The sequence below is a fragment of the Citrus sinensis genome, chromosome 5 (genome assembly GCF_022201045.2).
Source record: "Citrus sinensis cultivar Valencia sweet orange chromosome 5, DVS_A1.0, whole genome shotgun sequence".
In the NCBI taxonomy this organism is placed as follows: Eukaryota; Viridiplantae; Streptophyta; class Magnoliopsida; order Sapindales; family Rutaceae; genus Citrus; species Citrus sinensis.
The window spans coordinates 1210339-1238136 of record NC_068560.1 but is presented as its reverse complement, the minus strand read 5'-3'; the positions used below and the strand labels follow the sequence as shown (position 1 = coordinate 1238136).

At 35.0% G+C, this 27798-nt stretch overlaps 1 protein-coding gene, 1 long non-coding RNA gene and 1 pseudogene across 5 annotated transcripts; 1 reads left to right on the top strand and 2 right to left on the bottom strand.

The window, feature by feature from the left end:
* Window positions 1-1268: 1268 nt before the first annotated feature.
* On the bottom strand, window positions 1269-10004 carry LOC102626756 (mitogen-activated protein kinase kinase kinase 1-like; annotated as a pseudogene).
* Window positions 4865-5531, top strand: LOC127902688 (uncharacterized). The gene is made up of 2 exons (XR_008055126.1): window positions 4865-4932; window positions 5250-5531. It is a non-coding gene; the product is annotated as an uncharacterized LOC127902688 (long non-coding RNA).
* Window positions 10005-14817: 4813 nt separating the features above from the next.
* On the bottom strand, window positions 14818-27187 carry LOC102609173 (mitogen-activated protein kinase kinase kinase 1-like). 4 transcript variants are annotated; one of them, XM_006494231.4, is made up of 10 exons: window positions 26702-27181; window positions 26095-26241; window positions 25539-25849; window positions 24967-25051; window positions 24744-24806; window positions 23983-24140; window positions 22500-22572; window positions 22366-22425; window positions 15386-15496; window positions 14818-15223 (listed from the first exon to the last, which is right to left on the bottom strand). In XM_006494231.4, the coding sequence occupies exons 1-10, from the start codon at window positions 26876-26878 to the stop codon at window positions 15017-15019; spliced, it is 1392 nt and encodes a 463-aa protein (XP_006494294.2). In that variant the 5' UTR covers window positions 26879-27181; the 3' UTR covers window positions 14818-15016. The 4 variants fall into 4 exon arrangements, 3 of the variants coding, with proteins under 3 accessions (XP_006494294.2, XP_006494295.2, XP_015381523.2); XM_006494232.4 differs by lacking the exon at window positions 23983-24140 and adding an exon at window positions 22652-22800 and having other exon boundaries at window positions 14818-15229; window positions 26702-27180; XM_015526037.3 differs by having other exon boundaries at window positions 14818-15229; window positions 26702-27173.
* Between the last annotated feature and the right edge of the window lie 611 nt (window positions 27188-27798).

Below are 27798 nucleotides of genomic sequence, written 5' to 3'. Positions count from 1 at the left end.
TTGTACGAATTTACATGTAATTTTACGCGCAAAAATAGTATTACTCGTTTCGGTAAATAAAAAAAGAAAAAAAGAATTAAAAAATAAATAAAAAAGAAAATGAAACAATAGGTTGAGTGGCTTAGCAGAGGCAGAGGGATTGCTTTCTCCTAAAACTGAATTTACAATGCTTCGTCCGGAAGAAATTTCCAAGGTAACAGCATTTCAGTTTTCTTCCTGGCACAGCTGGAAGTAGTGTATGCATAAACAACCCATTTTATGATTCCCAAAAGCCAAAAAGACCACAAAATATCAGCATCTAACAACATATTTATACTTCATCTGTTTCTTCATATGAACAAACTCTCAGCGCATGCATAAACATACATTGCAGAGTTCACCTTTTGAGCGGTCCATAATATGCAACATATAAATTTCACAAGTACCGATTTTTACTTCTTGAAAAAGAGTTATTTACACCAAATTGATGTCAAACACTGGTCTGTCTTTAGGAGGTTGATGAGTGATGAAAGAATGTGTGCACCATCTCAGTTTCTCAGATTTTGCATCATGAGCAGTTGTGCCTTGTGCATATTCACCAAGAATGCACCATCTCTGTTTTCAGTGCCAAGAGTTGCCTGGCAGGTAGATTTAACGGCAAAAAGATGCTTGGCATTGTATTAACACCGCATGTGCCTCATCTCAAAGCTCTTAAAAGTATTAGCAATTCGCTTGGCCACGCCTTTGAACAAAGAGCACATGCAAAATAAAGAAGAGCAACACAAACAATAAAAAAAAAAAAAAATTATTCCTAAAGGATATAGAATCAGATGACACAATAACCATGTTGACAATCACGTTAACCTCAAAGCAAATTGGTATAAAGAGCAAAGCAGCCAGATCTAATGTGAATATCTCAAGGTTTGCCCTGTTATCAACAGGAAAGAGTTGAATTAAAACATCTAGAGGCACTTGTATATTCCCTTCATACAGTGAATTTAGATCACCAAGGCAGCCGTTGGATGCATCACAATTTTGTTCCTCCATTCCTCAGTTCCCCATAAGCTTGCAAGTGAAGTTGCGAGCCCAAATGGATATTTTATAAATGCATTTAACAATTATTTTCAGTATGTCCCTGATATTAAACCCAAACGGGAAGTCAAACCTACAAATACAGGTTGCAGTTTAAATTTGATGATACCGCTAGACTACCTCTAAGATATACATAAACCCCAAAGGATGATCAGAAACTTTCAAGACTGCATGATGTTATAATGAGGAGAAGGAAGTCACCTAGAAGTTTGCAGCGGCCTCTTTACAAACGGATGCTCCATTAGTTGAGCTGCAGTAGGCCGATCATTTGGGTTAACTTGTAAGCATTTAAGAATAAAATCCCGGGCATCTCTCGATAATGAGTTGGGAACTGAAGGAAGTTTACCCCTGCCTATTCTGAATAATGCTTGCATCTGCCAACACACAAAATTACGCAACCTTTTTCAAATCACAAGATGTTTAACAAGAAAAAATAGGCATATAAAATAAAACATGGAGAATTAGGGAAAGCAAACCAATTTTAATGCATGAAATTTTTTTTACTTACATCTTCCAAGTGAGAGTATGGAGGCTGATGCGTTAACATCTCCAACACAGTACACCCAAGGCTCCATATATCTGCAGATAGTCCATAGCCATTGTTCTTTAAATTCACAACCTAAAATGCAAAACTAATTTTGTTAACCTGGAATGTCTAATAGAAACATATTTGGTACGTGTCAATTTGATATATGAAAAGATGATTACCAGTTACTAAGAGTCAGTTTCCAGGTTTTTGGTGTGAGTACTGGGTGATATTTTGATAAATGTGTACCAATACCAACTATATAACTAGAATTATCTACATCTAAAATAAAGAGAGGTTTTTTCTCATCAACTTCAAATGACAGTGAGCAGAAAATGTTTCAAAACTCGAATGGAAGAAGGTAGAGGATCTGATTTACAATCTTTAAAGCCATACAAAACGCAAGCTATGGAAAAATGAAAAAAAAAAAATAACAGAAACATAGTAGTGTCAAATTCAAAAATTAACCTCCTAAAGACTCTGCCAAACATGTCAAGCTAAAAAGTTGCACTTGAGCTGTGTAAAAAGAAAAATCAGATTTTATGTGTCTCAGAGCTATCAAATTTGAAAAATGATCAAAAGATCAATGGTTATAAACAAGTAGATCAGTTAAACCTTGAGACCATGCAAATTCGGTTATAAATGATGGACATTGAGAAAATAGATAAAATTTTGTCCATATAAATCAGACTACAAGAGAAGAGGAAAACCTCAGGGGCCACCCAGAATGGTGTTCCTTCGAACGATTTGACATCATTCGTTGTAGTTGCCTGAAAAGATCAAATATATTGCATCAAGTACAGTAGCATTCACGAGTTTTACAAAGAAGGGGAGAGATTAACTACCTTTGCAACCCAAAATCCGCAAGTTTTACTAATCCACTAGCATCTACCAATATATTTGCACATTTTATCTCCCTTGAAAATGAAAAGAGACAAAGTTTAAAAGAGATATACTTAAAATAGTATAACAAAAGCAACTTTCAAGTGTCATTGCTAAGTTCACCTGCCACAATTATATTAGCCCAAAAGATAGACCAGCTATGTACCTGGCCTGGAAATGAATTTCAAATTTTCTCTTTAAAAAAAAATTCATTCATCTCCACACGCTTTTTAACAATTTTCATAAGTCTGTAAACAATCAGTGAGCTATCTGAATGAGCATTTTTTATAACATTTTGCTGAGAGAAGAATTTCTTACTCTCATCAGCTGAGATTTGCCTTGTCTATAAATTCATCCCCAGTACATGCACTAAGAAGATACCACATTATTATTCTGTTGAAACTCTGCAGCTGCTAAGTTATGATTAACACTTGCAAACTTTCCCTCAATTCCAAATAACAACCTCCGTTATTGCTATCTTCTGTTTAACCTTGAATGAAACCAATATCCATGATTTGCAGCAACTGAGAATGTAATTTTCCTTGTGGGGGATTAAAACTATCTGCAAATGGTTATGATTGCAATTATTTCTTCAAAATGCATATTCAACATGGTTAGCTGTTTACAAAACATCCTACCACCTTAAACGCTATTTTGTTATTTCTATGCTCTTATACGTTTTTTTCTCTTTGTTTCTATCGATTTTCTCAATCTTTCCTCTACAACATCTTATTTCTAATACCATCAGGAAATTTTATATGAAGTATCAGCAATAGAAACGCTTAACAATATGCATATTTCTAGACTAGTTTTAAAGATTGAGCTCCAAAAAGCTGCATTTTTGGAAAGAAAACGAATGTATAAATAATCACATATTGCAAACAAACAGCAAGAGAAAGAACTGACTTCCTATCTGCATAAACAATCATCAATGCTACATCTATTTGCACTTAGACATCTTGACATAAAATGTAGAATATTGAGAGGACACATCACGATAAGGAGAAGGAACTGGGAATATAGCAGCCAAACCAATTATTTCACCTGTGAACCACATTCCGCTCATGAAGATATGTTAAGCCATTCAGGATCTGCCTTGTGTATGAAGAGACTTGAGAATCACTCAAGTGGTACTTTTGATAAAGATTTGCAAGTGAACCCTTCTTTACAAGCTCAAGGAATATATAAAGCCTATTTTCATCCTGGAATCATTTGGTGACTTAGAATTAAAGAGCCAGAAATGAAATAATCACACCTAAACAACCAGATATAAAAGGACAATTCAATATAACAGAGACAAATTTCATAGAAATTTAAAAAATTAGTTAATATGCCACACAAAGTGTGCAACAGGGCTGCATTTTTCTTCAAATTTAGGACTAGTGGGAAGTTCCTTGTTCTTTCTGTACTTTAACAAATAAGATAGGTTTATGTATACTGGAATGCCAGATAATAATGAATTGCACAACTAAATGTAGCAGGAAGAAATTAAAGATGGCAATAATAGAGTTCCTCGCAGGTATATGGATAGTTGGGAATACTGGCGATTTAATTGTAGCATAAAACTTTGATTCTGAAGTATTTCCTGTCAAGTATGCCTACTTAATCCAATCGATTATGTTAATGATAAGGACAACGACAGTATAATTTCACTTAAAAGAGGAGAAAAAAAAAACTCAAATAGTGCTAAAGTCAATAACATGCATTAATACACAATGCTTCAAATTCCAGCAAAATCATAGGTGTTAGGGGTCTATAAATGTCATTACAAGCACACAGTTCTGACTCTCACTTCACAAATATTACTATGAGAAAATGAAAGGCGAAAATGCAAGCACTGAGGTTAGACGCATACCTTCTCTGTGCCAATATATTGAACTATGTTGTCATGTTCAAACTGACTGAAAGAGAAATTTCCTGAGCCAATAAACATATTATTAGAGAAATGATCTTGTCACGTAGCTATTTAGAGGCAGAATAAAAATATGCAACTGCATGATTTGTAGTTTAAAGCAGAGAAAAAGACTACAGAATAATATGTAATGGACTTCCAGCAGGACAAGACTAATCATCCCACCTGGTCAAGTTGAAGAATGCTCTGCTGTTGAAAGGTTGACCAAATCAAATTGTGATTTGGTTTTCCTTATATATTTAGGTGTATATTTGGTGTAAATATAGAGTTATTGCTTCCTAGAAATCAGTGTGTAATATTTTGCTTTAATTTTTTCCTTTCCTTTCTTAGTCTCTTGTATCCCTATATTAAGACTGTGTACAGTCTCATGAAGTGATAAAATAGAGAATTGTTCCATAAACTTTTTCTCTACCTATTTTCACATGGTATCAGAGCTAGGCTCCCTTTCTTTCTGATCTCTTCCCTACCATGTCTGACCAAATTTCCTCTACTCCTAGTGGTTCAACTACTGCTACTCCTAGTGGTTCACTAGCCCAAACAGGTGGTATTATTAATGCTCTATTTAGCCACTCAACTACTGCACCATGGATTATTGATTCCGGTGCTTCTGATCATATGACTAGTATTTCTAGTTTATTTGATTCCTATTATCCTTGCCCTGGTAACAAAAAGGTAAGAGTTGCTGATGGAAGCTTATCTTCCATAGCTGGAAAAGGATCAATAAAAATCTTTGGAACCATTGAGCTTAAAAATGTGCTACATGTCCCTAAATTTTCTTGCAATCTGTTATCTGTCAGTAAATTAACCAAAGATTCTAATTGTTGTGCTGTCTTTTTTGACTCCCATTGTGAATTTCAGGACAGGGACTTGGGGACGATGATTGGCAGTGCTAGTTTGCGAGAAGGTCTTTACTATTTTGATGACTACTTATCAAGGAATAAACAAGCTCAAGGTTTGAACAGTAGTATTAGTTCAAACTCTGCTAGGGATCAAATAATGCTTTGGCACCTTAGACTAGGACACCCTAACTTTCCTTATTTGAAATATTTGTTTCCAGATTTATTTTAAAATGTTGATTGTACTACTTTTCAGTGTGAAAGTTGTTTTTTATCTAAAAGTCATCGAATTTCATATAAAGCACTTACTTATCGTGCCTCAAAACCTTTTTATTTAATTCATAGTGATGTTTGGGGACCCTCAAAAATCAACACTGTAACTGGAAAAAAAATGGTTTGTAACATTCATAGATGATCATACTCGGCTTTGTTGGGTTTATTTAATAAGAGAAAAATCTGAAGTTGAGGGGTTATTCAAAGATTTTTATAACATGGTTGAAAATCATTTTCAAACAAAAATAAGCCTACTCCATACAGATAATGGTACTGAATATTTTAATAATTATCTAGAGGTGTTTTGTAAGGAAAAGGGTATAATTCACACATCCACTTGTCGTGATACTCCACAACAAAATGGAATTGCGGAACGGAAAAACCGCCATTGACTTGAAGTTAGTCGGGCTATCATGCTCTCTATGCATGTTCCTAAATATTTGTGGGGTGATGCTGTTTTAACAGCATGTTATTTGATTAATATGATGCCTACTCGTGTTTTAAAGTATCAATCACCTTTAGAATACTTCACACTTATATATCCTTCTAGTAGGATTACCTCCAATATTCAGTTAAGAGTCTTTGGGTGCACTGTGTTTGTTCATGTTCCTAACCATCTTAGATCTAAATTGGATCCTAGATCTGAAAAATGTGTTTTCTTGGGCTATGCTCCTAATAAAAAAGGTTACAAATGTTTCAATCCTCAAACAAAGAAATTTCATGTCAGTATGGATGTTATATTTCTCGAAAATCAACCTTTTTTTGGCCAAAATTCTCTTCAGGGGGAGAAAGAAAATAGTGAAGATCATTTTTGGCATACTTCTACACCTATGCCTAATCTTTGGCATACTTCTGCACCTATGCCTAATCTGTTTTTACCTGATCTGGGCACTTCAACTCAAACTCAAAAAACTGATATTTCTAATAATGAAAAACTAGGAAACCTTGAACTATAGGAACCAAGTGTTAATGTACCAGAGACAGGGGGAGAAATACTACGAGATAAAATTCCACCACCAGAGCTTCGTGTTTATACTCGAAAGTATCATCACAGTAGTAAAGACCCTCCCATAAACTCGGTACAGCCTCAATCGTCGCCTCCAAGCACTGATTCCTCAGAAAATTCAGGTAACATTTCTTCTCCTAAACATTCCAGCATTTTTTTTCCTGATCTTGACTTACCCATAGAACATAGGAAAGGAACCCGAACCTGTACTAAGCACCCCATTGCTAGATATGTTTCCTATGAAAAGTTGTCCAATAAACAAAGAGCTTTTACCACAAAAATCTCTCAGATACCAATTCCTAGAACCATAAAAGAAGCCCTAGACCATCCAGATTGGAAGTTAGCAGTTTTAGAGGAAATGAATGCTCTAAAGAAGAATGGTACGTGGGAGATTGTGGATTTACCAAAAGAAAAGAAAACTGTTGGTTGTAAGTGGGTGTTTACACTTAAATGTAATGCTGATGGGAGTGTTGAGAGATATAAGGCAAGGCTTGTAGCAAAGGGGTTCACTCAAACTTATGGAATTGATTATCAAGAAACCTTTGCCCCCGTTGCAAAGATAAATTCCATCCGGGTCCTTATCTCATTGGCTGTACATTCTGATTGGAATCTATACCAGTTAGATGTTAAAAATGTTTTTCTGAATGGGGAGCTAGAAGAAGAAGTCTTTATGGATTTACCACCAGGTTTTGAGGGAAATCATGGCAGCAGTAAAGTGTGTAAACTACATAAGTCTTTGTATGGGCTCAAACAGTCTCCTAGAGCATGGTTTGAACGCTTTGGTAATGTTATGAAGGGACACGGCTACTCCCAAAGTCAGGCAGATCATACAATGTTTTACAAACATTCTATTGAAGGGAAATTAGCCGTGTTAATTGTATATGTAGATGATATAATTTTGACTGGTGATGACTTAGTTGAGATTTGCAGATTAAAGAAAGTGCTTGCACGTGACTTTGAAATCAAAGACTTAGGCAGCCTGAAGTATTTTTTGGGCATGGAGTTTGCTAGATCAAAAGATGGGATTGTTGTGTCTCAACGCAAGTATGTTCTTGATTTGCTTGAAGAGACAGGTCTACTCGGATGTAAAGCAGTCGAGACACCCATAGATCCTAATATGAAATTACAGCCAGCTAAAATTGAAGATGTGACCAACATAGATTGGTACCAACGCCTTGTAGGTAGATTAATCTACCTTTCACATACACGCCCGGACATAGCCTTTGCAGTGAGCTTAGCCAGTCAGTTTATGCATGCTTCAGGACCAGAACACTTTGAAACTGTATATAGAATCCTCAGATACTTAAAAGGATCTCCGGGTCAAGGTCTTTTGTTCAGAAAAAACGGGCACCTACAAGTGGAAGTCTACACTGATGTTGACTGGGCTGGTAGTGTAACCGATAGAAGATCCACTTCTGGTTACTGCACCTTTGTTGGAGGAAATTTGGTCACTTGGCACAGCAAGAAACAAACTGTGGTAGCAAGGAGTAGTGCAGAGGCAGAATATAGAGCAGTAGCTCTAGGAATTTGTGAGATTTTTTGGATCAAAAAAATTCTTGAAGAACTTAAGGCAAGTAATTCTCTACCTATGAAAGTATATTGTGACAACAAATCTGCCATTGCAATAGCACATAATCCAGTACTCCACGACCGAACTAAACATGTTGAAGTGGACAAACACTTCATAAAAGAAAAACTGGACAATGGTTTGGTCTGCATGCCCTACATTCCTACAAATGAGCAGATTGCTGATATACTCACCAAGGGACTACCTAAGAAATATTTTGAGAAATTGGTCTGCAAGCTGGCCTTGAAAGACATTTTTAGACCAGCTTGAGGGGGAGTGTTGAAAGGTTGACCAAATCAAATTGTGATTTGGTTTTCCTTATATATTTAGGTGTATATTTGGTGTAAATATAGAGTTATTGCTTCCTAGAAATCAGTGTGTAATATTCTGCTTTAATTTTTTCCTTTCCTTTCTTAGTCTCTTGTATCCCTATATTAAGACCGTGTACAGTCTCATGAAGTGATAAAATAGAGAATTGTTCCATAAACTTTTTCTCTACCTATTTTCACATCTGCTTTCCCCGAGGTCGTTCATCCCGCAAAGAAACCTCCTTCACAGCAAAAAAGAATCCATCACTGCTAACAAACCAGAAAGCATGAGAGAAGTTGCTGAAAAAATAAGTACATGCTCATGGATGCTTGCAAATAAACACGCATATCAAAGATAGTAAACAAGGCCAAGTTAATCATTTTAAGCCTGACCACATAAATATAATCCTAACCACTTTCATTGCAAAACAAATAAAATACACCTCAAAACCTTAGAAATATTTAGAAGAAAATGGTAAAATAGTTGCAAAAGTTAATTGTTTCAAGTAGGAATGTGCAAAAGAATATCCAGTCTAGCTCATCATCAAATTTATCTGCCTCAAAAACGAAGTTGAATTCATCTTGCATGACTATCTTGAGAAATAAGATGAGTAGATTTACAAGTAGCATACCCAAAATCCCATTGAGGTCTCATCATGAAGTCTATCACTTTTCTTGTATTATCATTCAGAAAGCAGACAAGGTATTCAATAAGTTCATAGAAACTTCCTTCTAAACCAACATTGTACATCCTTTTTAACTTATTAAAAACCTTCAGCAGGTACATATCAATGAGGCTATGTAACCAAATGGATATTGAAATACCATCAGAACAATAAAACTCCTTTTCACAAGTTCCAAGAACATTAACACAGGAACAGATTTCACTTACTCAGTGAGGCCTTCATACACTGACCCAAATGACCCACTTCCCAAAAGCTCACCCTTTTGCCATGACGTTATTCTTCTTCTAAATTTCCCATTCGGAGAGACATTATAAACCGTTTCCATAATTATGCTAATTGGATGATCTTTAGAATCATCATCATCATCATGTGAAACGTATTCTGCATCATTAAGACAATCTTGCATTCTTCTAACTTTGGCAGCAAGGGTCACAATGTCTTTACATAATGACATATAATATTGAAATTTATGTCGTAAAAATGCGACCCCCAACAAAAGATTACTAAATATATTCCGCATGGATGAAAATGCTTTGAACACAGGATGATTGAGAAGATATACCCTAAAGGATGTTGCCTTCAAAACAGGATAAGTTAATAAATTCCCTACCCTGAGGGAAAACACTGCATTTGTACGTTTCGGTATCTTTAAATCATGGCCTTTGATGGTGTATCCTATGTCATCAACAAATTCTTGAAATCTTCTAGCTTTGGCGTGGTATTCACTCAACGGCGCATCGTCAAGTGATCTAGTAAAATCAAGTGCAGCTTTTTGAAAATAATGTGGACCGTGGGGCGCAGCGCATTCACTTGATGGCACATCATCAATAAACTGCGACGCAGCTTTTCGAACACTAAGTGAAATAATTTTTTTATCCTGTAACACAACTGAGAGCCTTGAGTTGGGAATAATAAATTCAATGTCCAAATGTACCATTTATCAATCCAGATCCAGTTCACACAGCATTTAAATTTTCAAGGTACTGAAACTCTCTACATTCGGGTGAGAAGTGACAAGGCTTAACAACTAATCATCAAATGATCATATAAGATAAAAGTCACACCATCCGGGATTAAAAAAAAAAAAAAATTATCTGATCTTTGTAAGCCTCATTGTACACTTAAATAAAATATGAGAGTTGAACTAACCCTCTGTTCAAAACAAGACTGTCTCAACAACGAAAAATAATATAAGGAATGAGAGTAGCGAGTAAAATAGGACCCGTATCTCGAAAGTGTGAACCCTGGCCTCGGCCTGGTTGGCGAGACGGGCGACCATACGGAACCTTCCACGGCGGTTCTTGTCCATAGCACAGGCAGATCTCCATCGTTTCAAGGCTTCGTCCGACGGTTGAAAAGGTATCCGTGGCCGCACATTGAAATCTTCTGAATTGAAAAACATCTCAATTTGTTTTGTTATTCAGCTGTTATGTTAAGATTGAGGGGAGTAGTAGCTTTCTTCTCATGGCAATCGGCATGTTATTGACGAGGCGCGATGAAGGGTCCGTACATAGAGACATGTTCAGTTGAGAGTGACCGAGCGCGAGAGGTTTATTATCCTTCTCCAGCTTCTCTGTCAGACGAAACAGTCAAAACAGGAGTGTCGAATAAATAAAGTGTTTGTTTGTACATAAATGATAAGAATATTTGTCGGTATTCCTCCTATTCTTTCCCTTCTGGCGGCGACACGTTGGCAGAGATAAATACCATTACTGTAGTGCCAATCCCACCAGATCACCCGCTGACTTGGTGGTGCTTGCCAGTTGATTCGTGGCATCTTTTGCCACATGAACATGGCAATTCCAAAAAGACTTCGATAAGTTAGTCCTACCACTTCAGTAGGTCCGATTACGGGATCACAAGTGAGTACTATTGAGCGATCTCAACAAGTTGGTTCCAACTTACAACTATCAAAATTTAATATTAAAAATTTATTGAACCCACTGCTTTGTTAAATAAGAAAACATCAATGATTAACCTACTATCTAGGATTGATCTATGTAAATTTTTCTCCACAATCGCTTCAAGATCTTAATTTTTAAATTTTATTACTGTCATTATAGAATGAGTTCGCTTTATGTTGTGGGTGCGCGTGCATGCAATCGATAATACAGTGTTTTACCTGAAGTATTTGCAGCGTTTCCTTTTCCTCAAAAGAATTTTAACATTTTCTATGTATAATATGTGTAGCCTATAGATTCTTGTTTCTTGATGCAAAATTAGCTTGGTGGTGAGGAACTTATTTAAAATATCATAAAAATCTTGTTTAGTTCTTATATTATGAGGTTAGTATTTATTTAATTCTTATATTTTTAAAAATACCTTAAAGATCTATATTATTAAATTATTGACATCATTACTGTTACTTTTTATTTCTTTTCGCTTGCTTTTATAATATTATACTTTTATAATAATTTTTTTAGAAATTAAATTACCAGTTTCATCCAAACAAATAAAATGGAAACAAAAAGAATTAATATTAATTTTTGTGAAATACTTTGTTGAGGTGTTAATAAATGAATTTTTTATTAATGTCCAAAATTTGGTAATTTAATTGTTTTTACATAATATTAATTTTTTTGGACATACGTGAGCTTCTACAAAAATTAATATATATTTTTTGTGTTTATTTCATTTTTTGGGTTAAATTGTTAATTTAATTTTTTTATTAATATAAAAAAAACATTATTGTAAGAGAGTAATATTATAAAAGTAAGTCGAAACGAATAAAAAGTAACTGCAAGGATGTTAATAGTTTAACGATATGGATGTTTTGAAGTATTTTTAAAAATATAAGGACTAAATGGATACTAACTTCATAATACAGAGATTAAATAAGCTTTTGCCCAATATCATAGATGAAAAATGTAGGTGCTAACTTTTGGCTTGCTTTTATAGGTACCAAATATATCTAATGATACAAATTCATCAAAAAAAGATAAATAAATAAATAACATGTAACACTAGCAAACACCTTTGCTTTTAAGTCGACCTTGGTCACTACCACCTTGATGATAGGTCCTTTGTGATAGAAATAGAAATGAAGAGGTGAGAATCTCCTTATAAAGCTCTTTTGAAGTCATAAAGTAATGGTATGCTCGACAAGATCCCTTCCTTTTCGTTGGTCTTCCTTCTCTCCTCAGTCATCTCTTCAATTATCTATCAATGTTACCTTTTGATGTACTTTTAGGGTTTGTTTGTAATTGAGGTTGGACAGCTGTAATTTAAAAAATATAGTATTAAAGTATTTGGTAAACACTAATTATTATAAATTGGAAGTTATGTTAATATGATTTTTCATTTGTATGATAAAAAGTATATTATTTATTTACTAATTTTACCAAAATTTTTATTTACTATATACTAGTAGATTTTATTTTATAATTATAGTTTTTTTTTCCATAGTAACTATTTTTTAAAAATTATAACACCTCAATCCCAAACAGAACCACCTTAGTGTCTAGAGTTGGAAATAACAAAAAGTGCATTCTTACTTTTTCGTATAACACAAAAGAGAGCCTTGAGTTTGGAATAATAAGTTCAATGTCAAAATGTACCATTTATAAATCTAGATCTAGTTCATATTGCATTTAAATTCTTAAGATACTGAAACTCTCTACATTACAACGATTTAACAAAAAGGTGTTGATTCTATTACATGACCACTATAAATCACTATTCCAATGGGAAGTGACAAGGCTTAATAAACAATCATCACCATTTAAGATAAAAGTCACACCATCTGGATAAAAAACGTTTTATCTAAAGCTTTGTAAGCCTATCATTATGTAGTTAAAGAAAATATGAGAGTTGACTAACACTCTGTTCAAAACAAAAACTGTTTCAACAAAGAAAAATAATAAAGGAATGAAAGTAGGGAGTAAAAGAGAACCTATATTTGGTGCTTGATATAAAAGAGGAAATATATTTGGCGCTTGTTATCCATGACCTCGGCATGGTTGGAAAGATTGGCGACCAAATGGAACCTTCTATGGCGGTTCTTGACGTTAGCGCTGGCAGATCTCCATCGTTTCAAGGCTTCCCTTGAAGGTTGTGCTGATCTCCATGGGTGCAGCACATCGAAATCTTCCGAGTTGAAAAACATTTCAATTTGTTATGTTTTTCAGCTGTTGAGACTTAAGATTAAGGGTGCGTTTGGGATTGAGGTTGGGCAGCTATAGCTTAAAAGCTACAGTACTAAAGTGTTTGGTAAACACTAGCTATTGTAGCTTTTAAGATATGTTGATATGATTTTTCACTTGTATAATATAAAATTTATTATATCTTTAATAATTTAATAAAATTATTATTTAAAATTTATATTTATTATATATTATTAACTTTTGTTTCATAATTATAGTTTTTTTTTCACAGCAGCTGTAGCTTAAAAGCTACATCACCTCAATTCCAAACACACCCTAAGAGAGGATTATCAGCTCTGTTCATCTTCACTTCCGCACGAAACAGTCAAAACAATCAAAACAGTACTAAAATGGAGTGTTGAATAGATAATAATGTGTGTACGTACAAGAAAGTCATGCCAGTGCCAACGCGGCCACATCATCTGCTGATGTGATAGTGTTGGCCAATTGAATTATGACACGTGTGTTAGATCGTAGTAATTTAAAAAAAAAAAATTGTCCCAAAGATCTAACAGATTGTCCTAATTTAAATTTGAAAGAATGAAGGCTAAGTTTAGAAAGTCGGATTGAACTAGATTAATTTTTTGGAATTAAATTGGATCAAATTATATTAGACTATACTAAATTATATAGTATTACATTTTGTTTGGTATAATGTCAGATATAATTATGTTAAATATAATTTAATAAAGCTACAATAATCATTCAATTAGTTTATTTTTAAAATTATATTACTAATTAGGGAAAATAGTCAATATTACTACAAAGAAATAATTCAATTTTTTTTTTCATATTACGTATTAGTTAAAATAAATTGTTGAATTAAAATTTTGATATTAATCTTAAATTGAATACAAGTTTAAAAAATTCATTGAGTAAAAATTTGATATTAATAGCAAATTTGGAGTATAACAAGTTGTTTAATTTTATCTAAATCCATGTGAAAATGGGAACTATTAATACATGAATTTTGGATTACAATTTAGGCTAATTTATTCAAATAGAATAATGAAATTGAAACGCACCTTCTTTTTCTTTCATTTTTTTTCTCAATTCTCTCCTTTTTTATTCCTCTCCTCTCCTCTTATTTTTTTCAACCAAACATAACCCACAGTACTAGAAACTGGCCTACCCATACCTGCAATCAAAAGGCACATGCAAAATAAACAACAGTAACACTAGCATTGAATTTATTCCTAAAGGAAATAGAACCAAATGACAAAATAACCATGTGGACAGGTAGCCAAGTTAACCTCAAAGCAAATTAGTATAAGAAGCAACGTAGACGGATCCATTGTGAATGTCTCAAGGTTTGACCGGCTATCGACAGGAAGGAGTTGCATTATAACATCTAGAGGCACTTGTATACTCCTTCACTCTGTGAATTGGGGTTCGTTTGACGCATCACAATCTTGCTCCTCCATTTCTCGCTTCCCATAAGCTGGAGAGTGGGAGTTGTAAACCCAAATGGTTATTTTATAAATGTATTTAACAATTATTTTCATTATGTCGATGCTGCTAAATGCAAAAAGGAACCAAGTACAAAATGCAATTAATAATTCAAGGGTCTATTTGGTGTTGTATATGCATTTATGATATAGAAGTTGATTGTGTTTAAAAAATATGATTTATAAATTATATTTTTCACAAAATTAGTGTATGTATTATAAGTTTTTCATCAAACAACTATGGGAGAAATTCAATTTGGCTTAGAAGCCACAACCACCCTACAACAATACCAAACAAGCCCTAAATTGGGTCATGATAGACTTCGCATACATGAAACCCAGAGGATAATCAGAAGCTTTCAAGACTGCATGATGAAATGATGAGGAGTAGGCAGTCCCCAAGAAGTTGGCAACGGCCTCTTTACAAATGGATGCTCCATTAGTTGAGCTGCAGTAGGCCGATCATTAGGGTTGACTTGTAAGCATTTAAGAATAAAATCCCGGGCATCCCTCGATACTGAGTCAGGAATTGGAGGAAGTTCACCCCTGGCTATCTTGAATAATGCCTGCACCTGCCAACACACAATTAAGCAAAATCTAAATGCCATATCAAAACTGATGCCAGCTTTCGTAAATCACAAGATGTTTAATATGAACAAACTTGCATATAAAACATGCAAAATTGGGGAAATTAAATCAATTTGAATATACGATAATGTGTTTCGTACCCATTCCACACCAAAGTATGGACGACAACGGGTTAACATCTCCAATACCGTGCACCCAACACTCCATATATCAGCAGGTAGTCCATAGCCGCCGTTCTTTGAATTCACAACCTAAAAGCACAATTAATTTGTTATCCCCAAACACCTAATAGAAGCAATTTTTGGTATGTGTCAACACAATATATGGAAAGAGAAGTTTACATTCAAGAAGCAAAATCCAAATAAACAAAAATGATTGCAGACAAAACCCTTTTTTCTTTTTTTTGGGTGGGGGGGAGTGAAATAAGACAAAAAGTAAAAAATTTGTTACAACTCTCAAAATAGTGGAATAATCTATAAATTCAAAAACATGGATAATAACAGAATAAATGAATTCTTAAACATAACTGTCACTCAATTTTGTAAGTATATGATGTATCTTTCATAACAAGAAATCAATTAATAAACTCATAATCTCATTTTAGGAAAAGGTCATTACGGACTAGCTCGAGCATAAGTTTTTCTATCGAGGTTACAGAAGGTTAAATAAGGTTTTAGCACAATCAAAGATCCCACTTTGGATTGCAAGATATGTGAACTCAGGTAGTTGACGCCTTTTACTTCTATTAGTTAAGTTTGCTTATAACAATGCTTGGTTATAAGAGTTATAGCTTTTCATGGTATTTCCCTGTGCAAGCATATTAAAAATTCTATCCACTAACTCATCTTCTGACTTTGCTATTGATTTTTTAATTGCTTCAGTGACCTACGTATGCACTGAAATTAGATGAAATATTCTACTATATTGATATAGTATAGAAATAATGGAATTGTAAGATCCAAATATACAGAAAATGATTATATTATGGTTTGAATTTCTGAAAGTTTCCCCATATAATTATTCAAAGAATCTACTTGCCCATTGTTGACCAATACACAATATTTAGAGGCTTGGATCAGTGCATATTTACTTGATCTGTTAGACTGTTCCATCTACTGACATGCCATTTCCTTCTCAAGGCATTACCTAAACCTTCTACGGTTTCTCTTGACATTTTTTTCCCAGTTTCTTCATCCAGTCCTACCTCTGATTTCTACAGCTTTACCTGAGCCAGTTGATCGAATTCCAAACATTTTAAGGGATTAGTTATTACATCCACAAATGGTGAGTTCATTGATTCCTAATCTGATGGAAGAATCATTCAAAGAATCAAAGCTTTCACATAAAAACTGCATTCAATTGTCTTTTACCAAAGCCATGTTTTCATTAAGATAAACCAGATTATACCATACTTTCATAATTTTCTAAATGACAAGAAATTCTCTGCATGCTTATCCATTAACTGTGGTTAACAAATTTTTTCCTCTACTGTCTTATGAGCAGTGAAATGCCAAAAGCAATGGCTTATGTCATGAGCAATTTAGGAAGTTGAAGGATGATCTTACTAACTTCATTTTGTCAGATTAATGGCTGACTAATTGATACTGGTATCTAGACAACCATGAACCACTTTGGGCCGAAGGAGGCAGGGAGTTCGTGTAATCTTAATAAACAAAGGAATGTTCACCCATTTTACTAAGTGTCAGTTTCCAGCTTTTTGGTGCTAGCATACCAGGTGATAGTTTGACAAGTGCATACAATACCAACAGCTGGACAAGACTTATCTACATCTAAAATAAAAATAGGTTTTTTCTTGTTGACTTCAAATGAAATGCATCAGATGATATTATCATAACTCAAATGAAGTGAGGTAGAGAATCTGTTTCACTATCCTTAAAACTATACAAAAGGCAAGTGAAAAAAAGGGGCAGTGTCAAATTAAAAAATTAACCTCCTAAGAACTTTGCCAATCATGTCATGCTAAAAAGTGAACTTCAGAAGTGTGAAAAAGAAAAATCAGATTTTATGTCTCAGAGCTTTGAAATATTGCCGATGACCAAAAAATCAATGGCTTCAAACAAGTGGATCAGTTACACTTGAGATCGTGTAATTTGAATATAAATTGTGGCAGAATTTGAAAAAATAGAGTTATCCTTATCTGGTGGTTGTTTTACATGATATGTTCTATCTACTTATTTTTTGTTTTTATCCCTAGAATAAAGGACTTTGCTAAGATAAGACTCCTAGTCTATGTTAGCTTCAAGCCTATATATAATCTTGTAGTTTGATTAATAAAGTATATATGAAAGTGCAGTGTTTACTGTTTCCTTCCTATATTTTGTTACATGGTATCAGAGCTAGGTATTAGTTGAAGGAAACCATGGTAAAAACAGCCATGACTGGCACAAGTAGGAGTATTGACTCTTCCGAATCTGCTGAAACATCTCAGATTCCTTCTCTGTCAACTCCTACAATTGTTCACACTGCAATTACTGAAAATACATCACTTCAAATTACATCCCACAAACTCAACGGAAAGAACTTTCTCCCATGGTCTCGTTCTGTTCAAATGGTAATTCGAGGGCGTGGAAAACTTGGCTATCTCCTTGGCCAAAAGCAAAGGCCAGATGAAAATGATCCTGCATTTCAAATATGGGATACTGAAAATTCTATCGTTATGGCATGGCTGGTTAACTCAATGGAACCAAACATCGGGCAGACATATTTATTTTACCAAACAGCTGCTGAACTGTGGGAAGCTGTCAAAGAAACTTACTCGGATTTGGAAAATTCATCACAGCTGTTTGAATTGAGGAATATGGCTCGTAACTTGAAACAAGGTGATATGGATGTAACCCATTATTTTAACTCTCTGAAGAATCTTTGGCAGGAATTAGATCTATTCAATGAGTGTGAATGGAGGTGTATTGATGATGGTGCTCGATACAAAAAACTGGTGGATAAAGATCGAATTTATGACTTTTTGGCTGGTCTTAATAAGGAGCTTGATGATGTTCGTGGTCGTATACTTGGCACTAAACCATTACCTTCCATCCGAGAAATCTTTGCTGAAGTCAGACGAGAAGAGAGTCGTAAACGGGTCATGCTTGGGGAGCCAAAATCACTTATAGCACCTGAAGTGTCTGCTTTGGCTGTTCAGGGATCTAATAATTCCAACAAAGGTGGCCAGCTGTGGTGTGATCATTGCCACAAACCGAATCACACCAAAGAGCGTTGTTGGAGGCTACATGGTAAACCAACAAATTGGAAAGACAATAGAGGCAATAAGCGAAGTCCAAAAGGATTTCAATCTGCAACTGTCACTGATCAAAGTGTTCTAAAGGAAGGTGTAAGCAGTGTGATTCCATCATTTACCAAAGAACAACTTGAGCAGCTTCAAAAACTTTTAACCCCTATTCCTTCGTCCTCTTTGCTGGCCCAAAAAGGTATTTTCCAGATCCCAACAGTTTTTCATGCTTCTGCCAAGGTTCCAGATCCCTGGATCATTGATTCTGGCGCCACAGATCACATGACAGGCTGCATTCATTTTTTCTCTTCTTATGCTCCTAGTCCAGATCATTTTAAAGTAAGGATAGCTGATGGTTCACTTTCAGTTGTTGCAGGGATGGGCACTATAAAGATTACTCCTAGCATAATTCTCAAATCAATTCTCCATGTTCCTAAATTATCTTGCAATCTACTCTCTGTCAGCCAAATCACTAAAGATCTTAATTGTGTTGCTAATTTTTCGCACTCCTCTTGTGAATTTCAGGACCTAATTTCGGGGAGGAGGATTGGCAGTGCTAGGGAACATGGGGGACTTTACTATTTTGAGGATTTCAACGTGAATAAACAAGCTCATACTGCTGACTGTGGATCTCTTTCTATGTCTAGGGAACAAAAAATAATGTTGTGGCATCGTAGGTTAGGTCATCCTAGCTTTCCATATTTAAGAAATTTGTTTCCTGAATTATTTCGTAATAAAGATTCTCTTATGATTCATTGTGAAGTATGTCAATTGGCTAAACATCAGCGTTCCTATTTTCCTTCTCAATCATACAAACCTTCCAGACCTTTTGCAATGATTCATAGTGACATATGGGGACCTTCTCGTGTCTCAAACCTTACGGGTATAAAATGGTTCCTTACTTTTATTGATGATCACACACGAATCTGTTGGGTGTATCTATTAAAGGATAAATCTGACGCAGCACAAACCTTTAAAAATTTTCACTCCATGATCCAAACACAATTCCAAGCCAAAATCCAGATTTTACGTACTGATAATGGTAGAGAATTTTTTAACACTTCTCTTAGTCAATTTCTTTCACACCATGGGATTATACACCAAAGTTCTTGTGTTTATACTCCACAACAAAATGGTGTCTCCGAAAGAAAAAATCGTCATCTACTTGAAGTAGCACGGTCTCTTATGTTCACTACCAATGTACCTAAACAATTCTGGGGAGATGCTATTCTTACGGCATCGTACTTAATTAATCGCATGCCTTCTAAGGTTCTTAATTACCAAACTCCACTTAACATGTTTCTCCAATATTATCCACACACTCGAGTATGTACGGATCTGCCACTTAAAGTCTTTGGTTGTACTTCCTTTGTCCATGTCCATAGTTTGGCTCAAACAAAGCTAGATCCTAGAGCTCATAAGTGTATTTTTTTAGGTTACTCAGCCACTCAAAAAGGTTATCGATGTTATTCTCCTGAACAGCACAAATATTTCATTTCTATGGATGTTACCTTTTTTGAAACTCACCCTTTCTATGCCCAGAATTCCCTTCAGGGGGAGAGTTCTAATGAAGGGAATTTTTGGGAAGCGTCCTTACCATCTCCAATTTTTCCCCAGTCTTCAGAATTGTTATCTCCACCTAAACTCACTGCCGTTCAGCCGTGTCAGTCTCAATCAGATTTGTCTTCATTAGAAACAACTCAAAATTCATCTCAGCCAATGAAGTCTACTGATGATGAAAATTTCAAGACAGGGGGAGAAACACAGCAACAACAAGAGCTACGTGTTTATTCACGACGGAATAATCCGCAAAGAGTTGAGGAACCTGTTCACCGACAGCACTGTCAAGAGACCGAACTGAATGAAGGTATACAGCCTCAAAATACTGTTCTTAAACCTGAAATTGCTGATCTTGATGTTCCTATAGCCTTAAGAAAGGGGATTAGATCTTGTGCTCAATATCCTATTTCTAATTATGTGACCTATGACCGACTGTCACCTTCTCTTCGAGCATTTGTTACTAATCTTTCAGGTGTACAAATTCCAAAGAATATTCAAGAAGCGTTAGAAGACTCGAAGTGGAGACAGGCTGTTATGGAGGAGATGAGTGCTCTAGAACATATGGGAACATGGGAGCTGGTACAAAAACCAAAAGGAAAGGTTCCAGTGGGTTGTAAATGGGTTTTTACTGTCAAGTATAGGTCTGATGGATCAATAGAGAGGTATAAGGCACGACTAGTAGCAAAGGGGTTCACTCAAACATACGGGATTGATTACCAGGAAACATTTGCTCCAGTCGCTAAATTAAATACAATTCGAGTTCTATTATCCTTGGCTGCAAACTTGGATTGGCCACTTCAACAATTAGATGTTAAGAATGCTTTTCTTAACGGAGACTTAGTAGAGGAAGTTTACATGGAGTTGCCACCTGGATTTGATAAGGAAGGAAGAGGACTAGTGTGTAAATTGAAAAAATCACTCTATGGACTGAAACAGTCACCTAGAGCTTGGTTTGACAGATTCTCTAGGGCTATACGACAGCAAGAATACAAACAAGCTCAGACAGACCACACGTTATTTTATAGACATAAGGATGGTAAGATTACTGTTCTTATTGTTTATGTTGATGATATAATATTGACTGGGAATGATATTGTTGAAATAAAGAGATTAAAGAAAATTCTTGCAACAGAATTTGACATAAAGGACCTTGGATCCCTAAGATACTTTCTAGGCATGGAAGTGGCAAGAAATAACATAGGCATATCTGTTTCTCAAAGGAAATATGTTATAGACCTTTTGAAAGAAACAGGAATGATAGGTTGTAAGCCTGTAGACACACCAATGGATGCAAATTTGAAATTAGGAGACTTGAAGGACAGTATTCCTGTTGAGAGAGGGAGATATCAGCGACTTGTTGGGAAACTCATCTATCTTTCCCACACTAGACCTGATATTGCTTTTGCGGTTAGTGTTGTAAGTCAATTCATGCATGCTCCATGCGAGGAACATATGGAAGCTGTTTATCGAATCCTGAGATATCTTAAAGGAACTCCAGGAAAAGGTCTTCTCTTCAAAAAGAATGAGGCAAGAAGTGTTGAAGCCTTCACAGACGCTGATTGGGCTGGTTCAATTAAGGATAGAAGATCTACGTCGGGCTATTGCACATTTGTATGGGGGAATTTAGTAACTTGGAGAAGTAAAAAACAGTCAGTTGTGGCAAGAAGTAGTGCTGAAGCAGAGTTCAGAGCAGTAGCTCAAGGTATCTGTGAGTTGTTATGGCTGAAACTATTATTAGGGGAGCTAAAAATCGCAGATATTCAACCTATGAAACTTTATTGTGACAATAAGGCAGCCATAGATATTTCTCATAATCCAGTACATCATGATAGAACTAAGCATGTTGAGGTTGACCGGCATTTCATCAAGGAGAAGATAGAAGGAGTAATTTCTATGACATATGTGCCTACATCTCAACAAACTGCAGATCTTCTTACTAAAGGATTAGTCAAACCAGTGTTTGAAAAGTTGGTAGACAAGCTGGGAATGTTCAATGTTTTTTGTCCAGCTTGAGGGGGAGTGTGGCAGAATTTGAAAAAATAGAGTTATCCTTATCTGGTGGTTGTTTTACATGATATGTTCTATCTACTTATTTTTTGTTTTTATCCCTAGAATAAAGGACTTTGCTAAGATAAGACTCCTAGTCTATGTTAGCTTCAAGCCTATATATAATCTTGTAGTTTGATTAATAAAGTATATATGAAAGTGCAGTGTTTACTGTTTCCTTCCTATATTTTGTTACATAAATGATGGGCATTCAGAAAATAAATCAGATTTTCTCTATTAAATCAGACTACAACAGAAGAGGCAAACCTCAGGGGCCATCCAGAATGGAGATCCTTTGCAAGATTTGACATCATTCATTGTAATTGCCTGAAAAGATCAAATATATTGTATCAAGTACAGCAGCGCTCACGAGGTTACAAAGAAAGGGAGAGATTAATTACCTTTGCCAGCCCAAAATCTGCAAGTTTTACTGATCCATTTGCATTTACCAATATATTTGCACATTTGATATCCCTTGAAAATGGAAAGAGAAAAATTTTACTACACTTTAAAAAGTAGTATCACGAAAGCAAGTGTTAGTATCAAGTTACACCTGCCACAATGATAATTGCAGTCATTGCAAAGGATAATGGTGGATGGATTCATGCAGCAGATACAACGCAAATGAAACCAAGGCATAATTTTGTTGCATTCAGGGCACGATTTCTTTCTGCCCAAAACAAACCAGTCTATGCACCTGGCCTGCAAATCGATTTCAATTTTTCCTCTTTTAAAAATAATTCACATAAAATATTTATTCATCTCCACATGCTTGTTAACAATTTTCTTAAATCCTTAAGTGAGTTAAGAATGAGTATTTTTATTACATTTTGCTGAGAGGAGAATTTATTACTATATCAAATGAAATCTGCCTGCTCTGTAGACTCATCAATGGAACATGCACTAAGAATATATCATATTATTATTGTGTTGAAAATTTGAGGCTGCTAGATTATGATTAACACTTGCAAGATGATGACAATCAAGCTTTACAAGATTTCTAAAAGACAAGACAACTCATGATGGATTAGTTTAGCCCGTTCTACCCTCTCCTGTTAATGAAAGTTCATCTTTTGATTTCAACCACCCTGGAAAAGACTTTCAGGCCATCCAGTTATTCATTCTCTACAACTGAAGTGGTTAGTCCACCAGAAGCGTTCAATCTGCATTATATGCTATCGACCTAGGTGGTTCAGCCGGGCGCTACTTAAAGCCAAAGAGCAGGGCAGGTTATTAAAGTGACAACACAAGGACCCTTCAAGATATTCTTTCAATAGACTTAGTAGAGTATTGAAATTGAAGGGAGGATTCCAAGCAAACTTCTATCAGTTCAACATAACAACCTCTGTTATTGCTATCTTCTCTTTAACCTTGAACAAAAACAATATCCATGATCTGCAGCAAACTGAAACTGTAATTTTGCTTGTATGCAATGATTACTTATCTGCAAATGATATTATGGTTCAATTATTTCTTCAAAATGTATTTTCAACATGGTTGGTTGTTTCAGACACACCCTACTACCTTATTGTTCTTTCCCTATTTCTGTTCTTCGTTCTTTTCCCTTTGTTACTACCAACTTTCCCATTCTTTCTTCTACTACATCTCATTTCTAAAACCATTAGGAAATTATATATGAGATATCAGTAACGGCTGCACCTTAAGAATATGCTTGTTTCTAGATTACATTCAACAGTAGAGCTCCAAAAAGCTGCATTCTTGGAATGACAATGAATGCATAAATAATCACGTATGCAGACAAACATCAAGAGAAAGAACCGTTTTCCTATCTGCATAAGCAAACACGAACACTACATCTACTGAGAGGAAACGTCATAATACGGAACAGAAATGAGAATATAACAACCAAATCAATTCTATCACCTGTGAATCACATTCTGCTCATGAAGATACTTTAAGCCATTCAGGATCTGCCATGTGTATGCAGAGACTTGAGAATCCTTCAAGTGATACTCTTGATAGATTTTTGCAAGTGAGCCTTGCGTTACAAGTTCAAGGAAGATATAAAGCTTATTTTCATCCTGAAATCATTTGATGAATCATTTAAAAAAAAAAAGGGACCTAAATAGGCACATGCCTAAACAACCAGATATTAAAGGAGACTATTTAATAAAACAGAGACAAACTCCATCAAAGTTCACAAAAATGGCTAATATGCCGCACAAAGTGTGCAATAGGGCTACGTTTTGCCTCAAATTTAGGACTATTTGGAAGTTCCTCATTTTTACATGTATTTTACCATATCAGAAAGATATATACATACTAGGTCCCAGAGAATGATGAATGTAGTTGGGAAAAATTAAAGCTGGCAGCAGTAGGCTTAAAACTTTGTTTCTGAAGTATATCCTGTCAAGTTTTACATGACTAGTTAATTCAATTGATTGTCTTAATGGTAAGAACAATGACAGTAGAGTTACATGTAAAAGGAAAAAGAAAGAAAAATACAATTAGTCCAAAAGTCAATAACATGCTTTATTTAACACAGTGTGTTTCAAATTCCAGCAAACTAATGGATTAAGGGTCTATAAATGGCATTTCAACCACAGAGTTCGGGCTCTCACTTCATAAATATAAATACGACGAAATGAAAGGAAAAAAGACAAGCATTGAGACTAGATGCATACCTTTTCTGTCCCAAAATACTGAACTATGTTATCATGTTCAAACTGACCCAAAAGAGAAATTTCCTGATCCAATGAACAGAAGATTAGAAAAATGATCTGGCCATGCAGCTCTTTAGAGGCTGAATAAAATTATCCAACTTCATGATTTACAATTTAAAGCGGAGAAAAAGATTACAGAATAATATGTAATGGACTTCCAGCAGGACAAAACTAATCATCCCACCTGCTCAAGTTGAAGAACGCTCTGCTCTCCCTGAGTTCCTTGATCCTGTAAAGAAACCTCCTTCACAGCAAAAAAGAATCCATCACTGCAATCAAACCATCAAGCATGAGAGGAATTGAGAAAAAATATCCGTTTATGCTCAATGCTCAATGCTCATGGATGCTTGCACATACACATGCATGTCAAAGGTAGTAAAGCAAAGGCAAGTTAATCAACTTATGTAAATCTGACTAAGTAAACATAATTCGAAACACCTTCAGACTATGGATTCATTGTAAAATGAATAAACTTCAACTCAAAATCTTTAAAATATTTAGATGTAAATAGTAAAACTGCTTGATTAACATGAGAAACAAGAAAAATAGATTTACATGGAGCACACCCAAAACCCCATTGACGTCTCATCATGAATTCTATCACTTTTCCTTTTGTATTGTTCAGAAAGCAGAAGAAACACTCAATAAGTTCCTGGAAATTTCCTTCTAATCCAATATTGTCGAAATACAATCAGAACAACAAAACTTCTGTTCAAAAGTTGCAAGCACATAACACAGGAACAAAACTTTACTTACTCAGTGAAGCCTTCATACACAGACCCAAACGACCCACTCCCCAAAGGGGCACCCTTTTGCCAGGAAATGATTCTTCTTCTGTATTTCCCCTTCAGGGAAAAGCTATGAACCGATTGCATAATCAAACTAATTGCAGCATCATCATCCGAAATGGATCGTACACCAGCAAAAAAATCTTGAAATCTTCCAGCTTCAGCAGCCTCAGTCATAGTGTATTCACTTGAGGACACATCTTCAAGTGAAAGCAAACTCCGAACTTCAATTAACTGAAGTGCAGTTTCTTGAATACAAAGTGCCAACCTTATTTTTTCCTGTAACAAAACAGACAGCCTTGGGTTTGGTAACTAAATTCAATGTCAAAATCATTTTGTACTACTTGTCATTCCAGTTCACACCGCATTTAAATTCTTAAGCTACTGAAACTCTCCACATTTCACGAAGTTAACATAAAATATGACTTTTGAGTGTTGATAAATCAAAAATTGATATTCTGCATTTCCCAAATATCAAAAGAGCATATTTTCAATGTGAACAGAGGGAGAGAAGTCTGAAGCACCTTTACATCACCGCATTTGACAGTGGATATTATATCATCAACAAATTCTTGAAATCTTCCAGCGACAGTATCCCCGATTGGCACATCTTCATGTGATTCAATTAACTGAAGTGTATCTCGAATACAAAGTGCAACCCTTACTTGTTCCTGTTAACACAAACAGACAGCCTTGAATTTGGCGTACTGAGGCCCTGTGGAGAAAATGCTATAACTATAAAATAATAAAAGTTGATAAGTAAATATGACTTCTAAACAATAATTTCGATAAAAATTAGTAAAGATATTATAGATTTTTCATTATATAAGTGTGCAAGATAAAATCTTACTCAGTATCCATGCCAAAGTACCAAGCATTTATCAAATACTAAAATGCAATTTAAGCTACAGCCGACGCTGCCAAACAGGGCCTAGATTCAATTGTCAAAATCATTTTGTACTAAATATTTATCATTCAAGTTCACACTGCATTTAAACACTCTACAGGCTTTGGTTGGACTGCCAATTTTTTCAAGAGAGTAAAAAAAAAAAAGGTTTTCGAAATAAATTAGAAAGAGAAAAAAGAAAAAGAAAATAATAAAGGAATGAAAGCAGCGAGTGAAAATAGAACCTGCATTTGGCGTTTTTTCTTCTCGGCCTCGGAACGCCTGTCGAGATCGGCGACCACACGGAACCTTCGTTTTCGGTTCTTGACGATAGTGCAGGCAGACCGCCATCGTCTCAAGGATTCCCTCGACGGATGTTTGGGCTCCACATCGAAATCTTTCAAATTGAAAAACTTGTCCATTTTTTTGTTTTTCGTTTTTTTTTTTTTTCCTCCCAATTCAGCTGTTCGCTCAGTTGTTAGTTCAGAGGAATAGCTTGCTTTTCAAAGAGAATTAGCTACTGTCGGTCTGTTTTGACTTTTCACGTGGATACATGGCTATCCCAATTTTTGAATAAACAAATCATTGGCGCCGCCGCCTATTGCCTTCTGACTATTTCTACAAGAACTGCATCTTGAGGTGATGACATCGACGTGTCATTCTCGTTATTAATATTATTATTTTGAAGGAAAAAAAAAAAAAAGAATTCATCAGCTCAACTTCACAAGAACGTCCTGTTCATTTGGTGTCGAGATGATTTAGTTTTTAAAACAAAATTAATACTACTTAATGAAATGTAATTATTAAATAATAATTTTGATAAAAATAATTTTCTTATCAATTAAATTAATTTAATTTATAGATTGTTACCACCGTTAGTACTTATCAAAGGAATATAATACTTAATAAGTTTTTGCTGAAATTTCCTCCCGCTAAATTACAGTGCTTTGATTACTTGGTGCTGCTTTTACCGTCACGAAAGGGAGGGAGGAGAAGTGAACAAAAGGATTAAAATTCTGTCTATCGAAACTGTCAAAATTGACATTTTTAGCTAAAATCAATCTAAAATCGGGCGATGAATCATCGCCGCCAAATCTAACAAGGAGAAATCAGGCGATGGTCCGTCCATCGTCCGGATTAATTGCACCTATCATCGCACAGGCAAAAATAAAATTATAATAGATTGGTTTAACAAAATCTCGATAAATGTATCATTTCCGTTTTAGATAAAATTTTAAAATTAAAAAAAAATATATTATAAGTTTGATTAAGAAATTATTTGTATTAAATTATAATTTATTTATAAAAAATTAGAATAGATATAATAAGTTAAATTAATTAT

Bases quoted from the DNA above. Each gene is read 5' to 3' on its own strand.
- LOC102609173 (XM_015526037.3), bottom strand. From the start codon at position 26,878: ATGGACAAGTTTTTCAATTTGAAAGATTTCGATGTGGAGCCCAAACAT. The intron at 25,850-26,094 runs GTGCTTCAGACT...GTTTTGTTACAG, and splicing joins TCAAATGCGGTGATGTAAAG to GAAAAAATAAGGTTGGCACT. The intron at 24,807-24,966 runs GTGGGATGATTA...TCATTGGATCAG, and splicing joins GCGTTCTTCAACTTGAGCAG to GAAATTTCTCTTTTGGGTCA.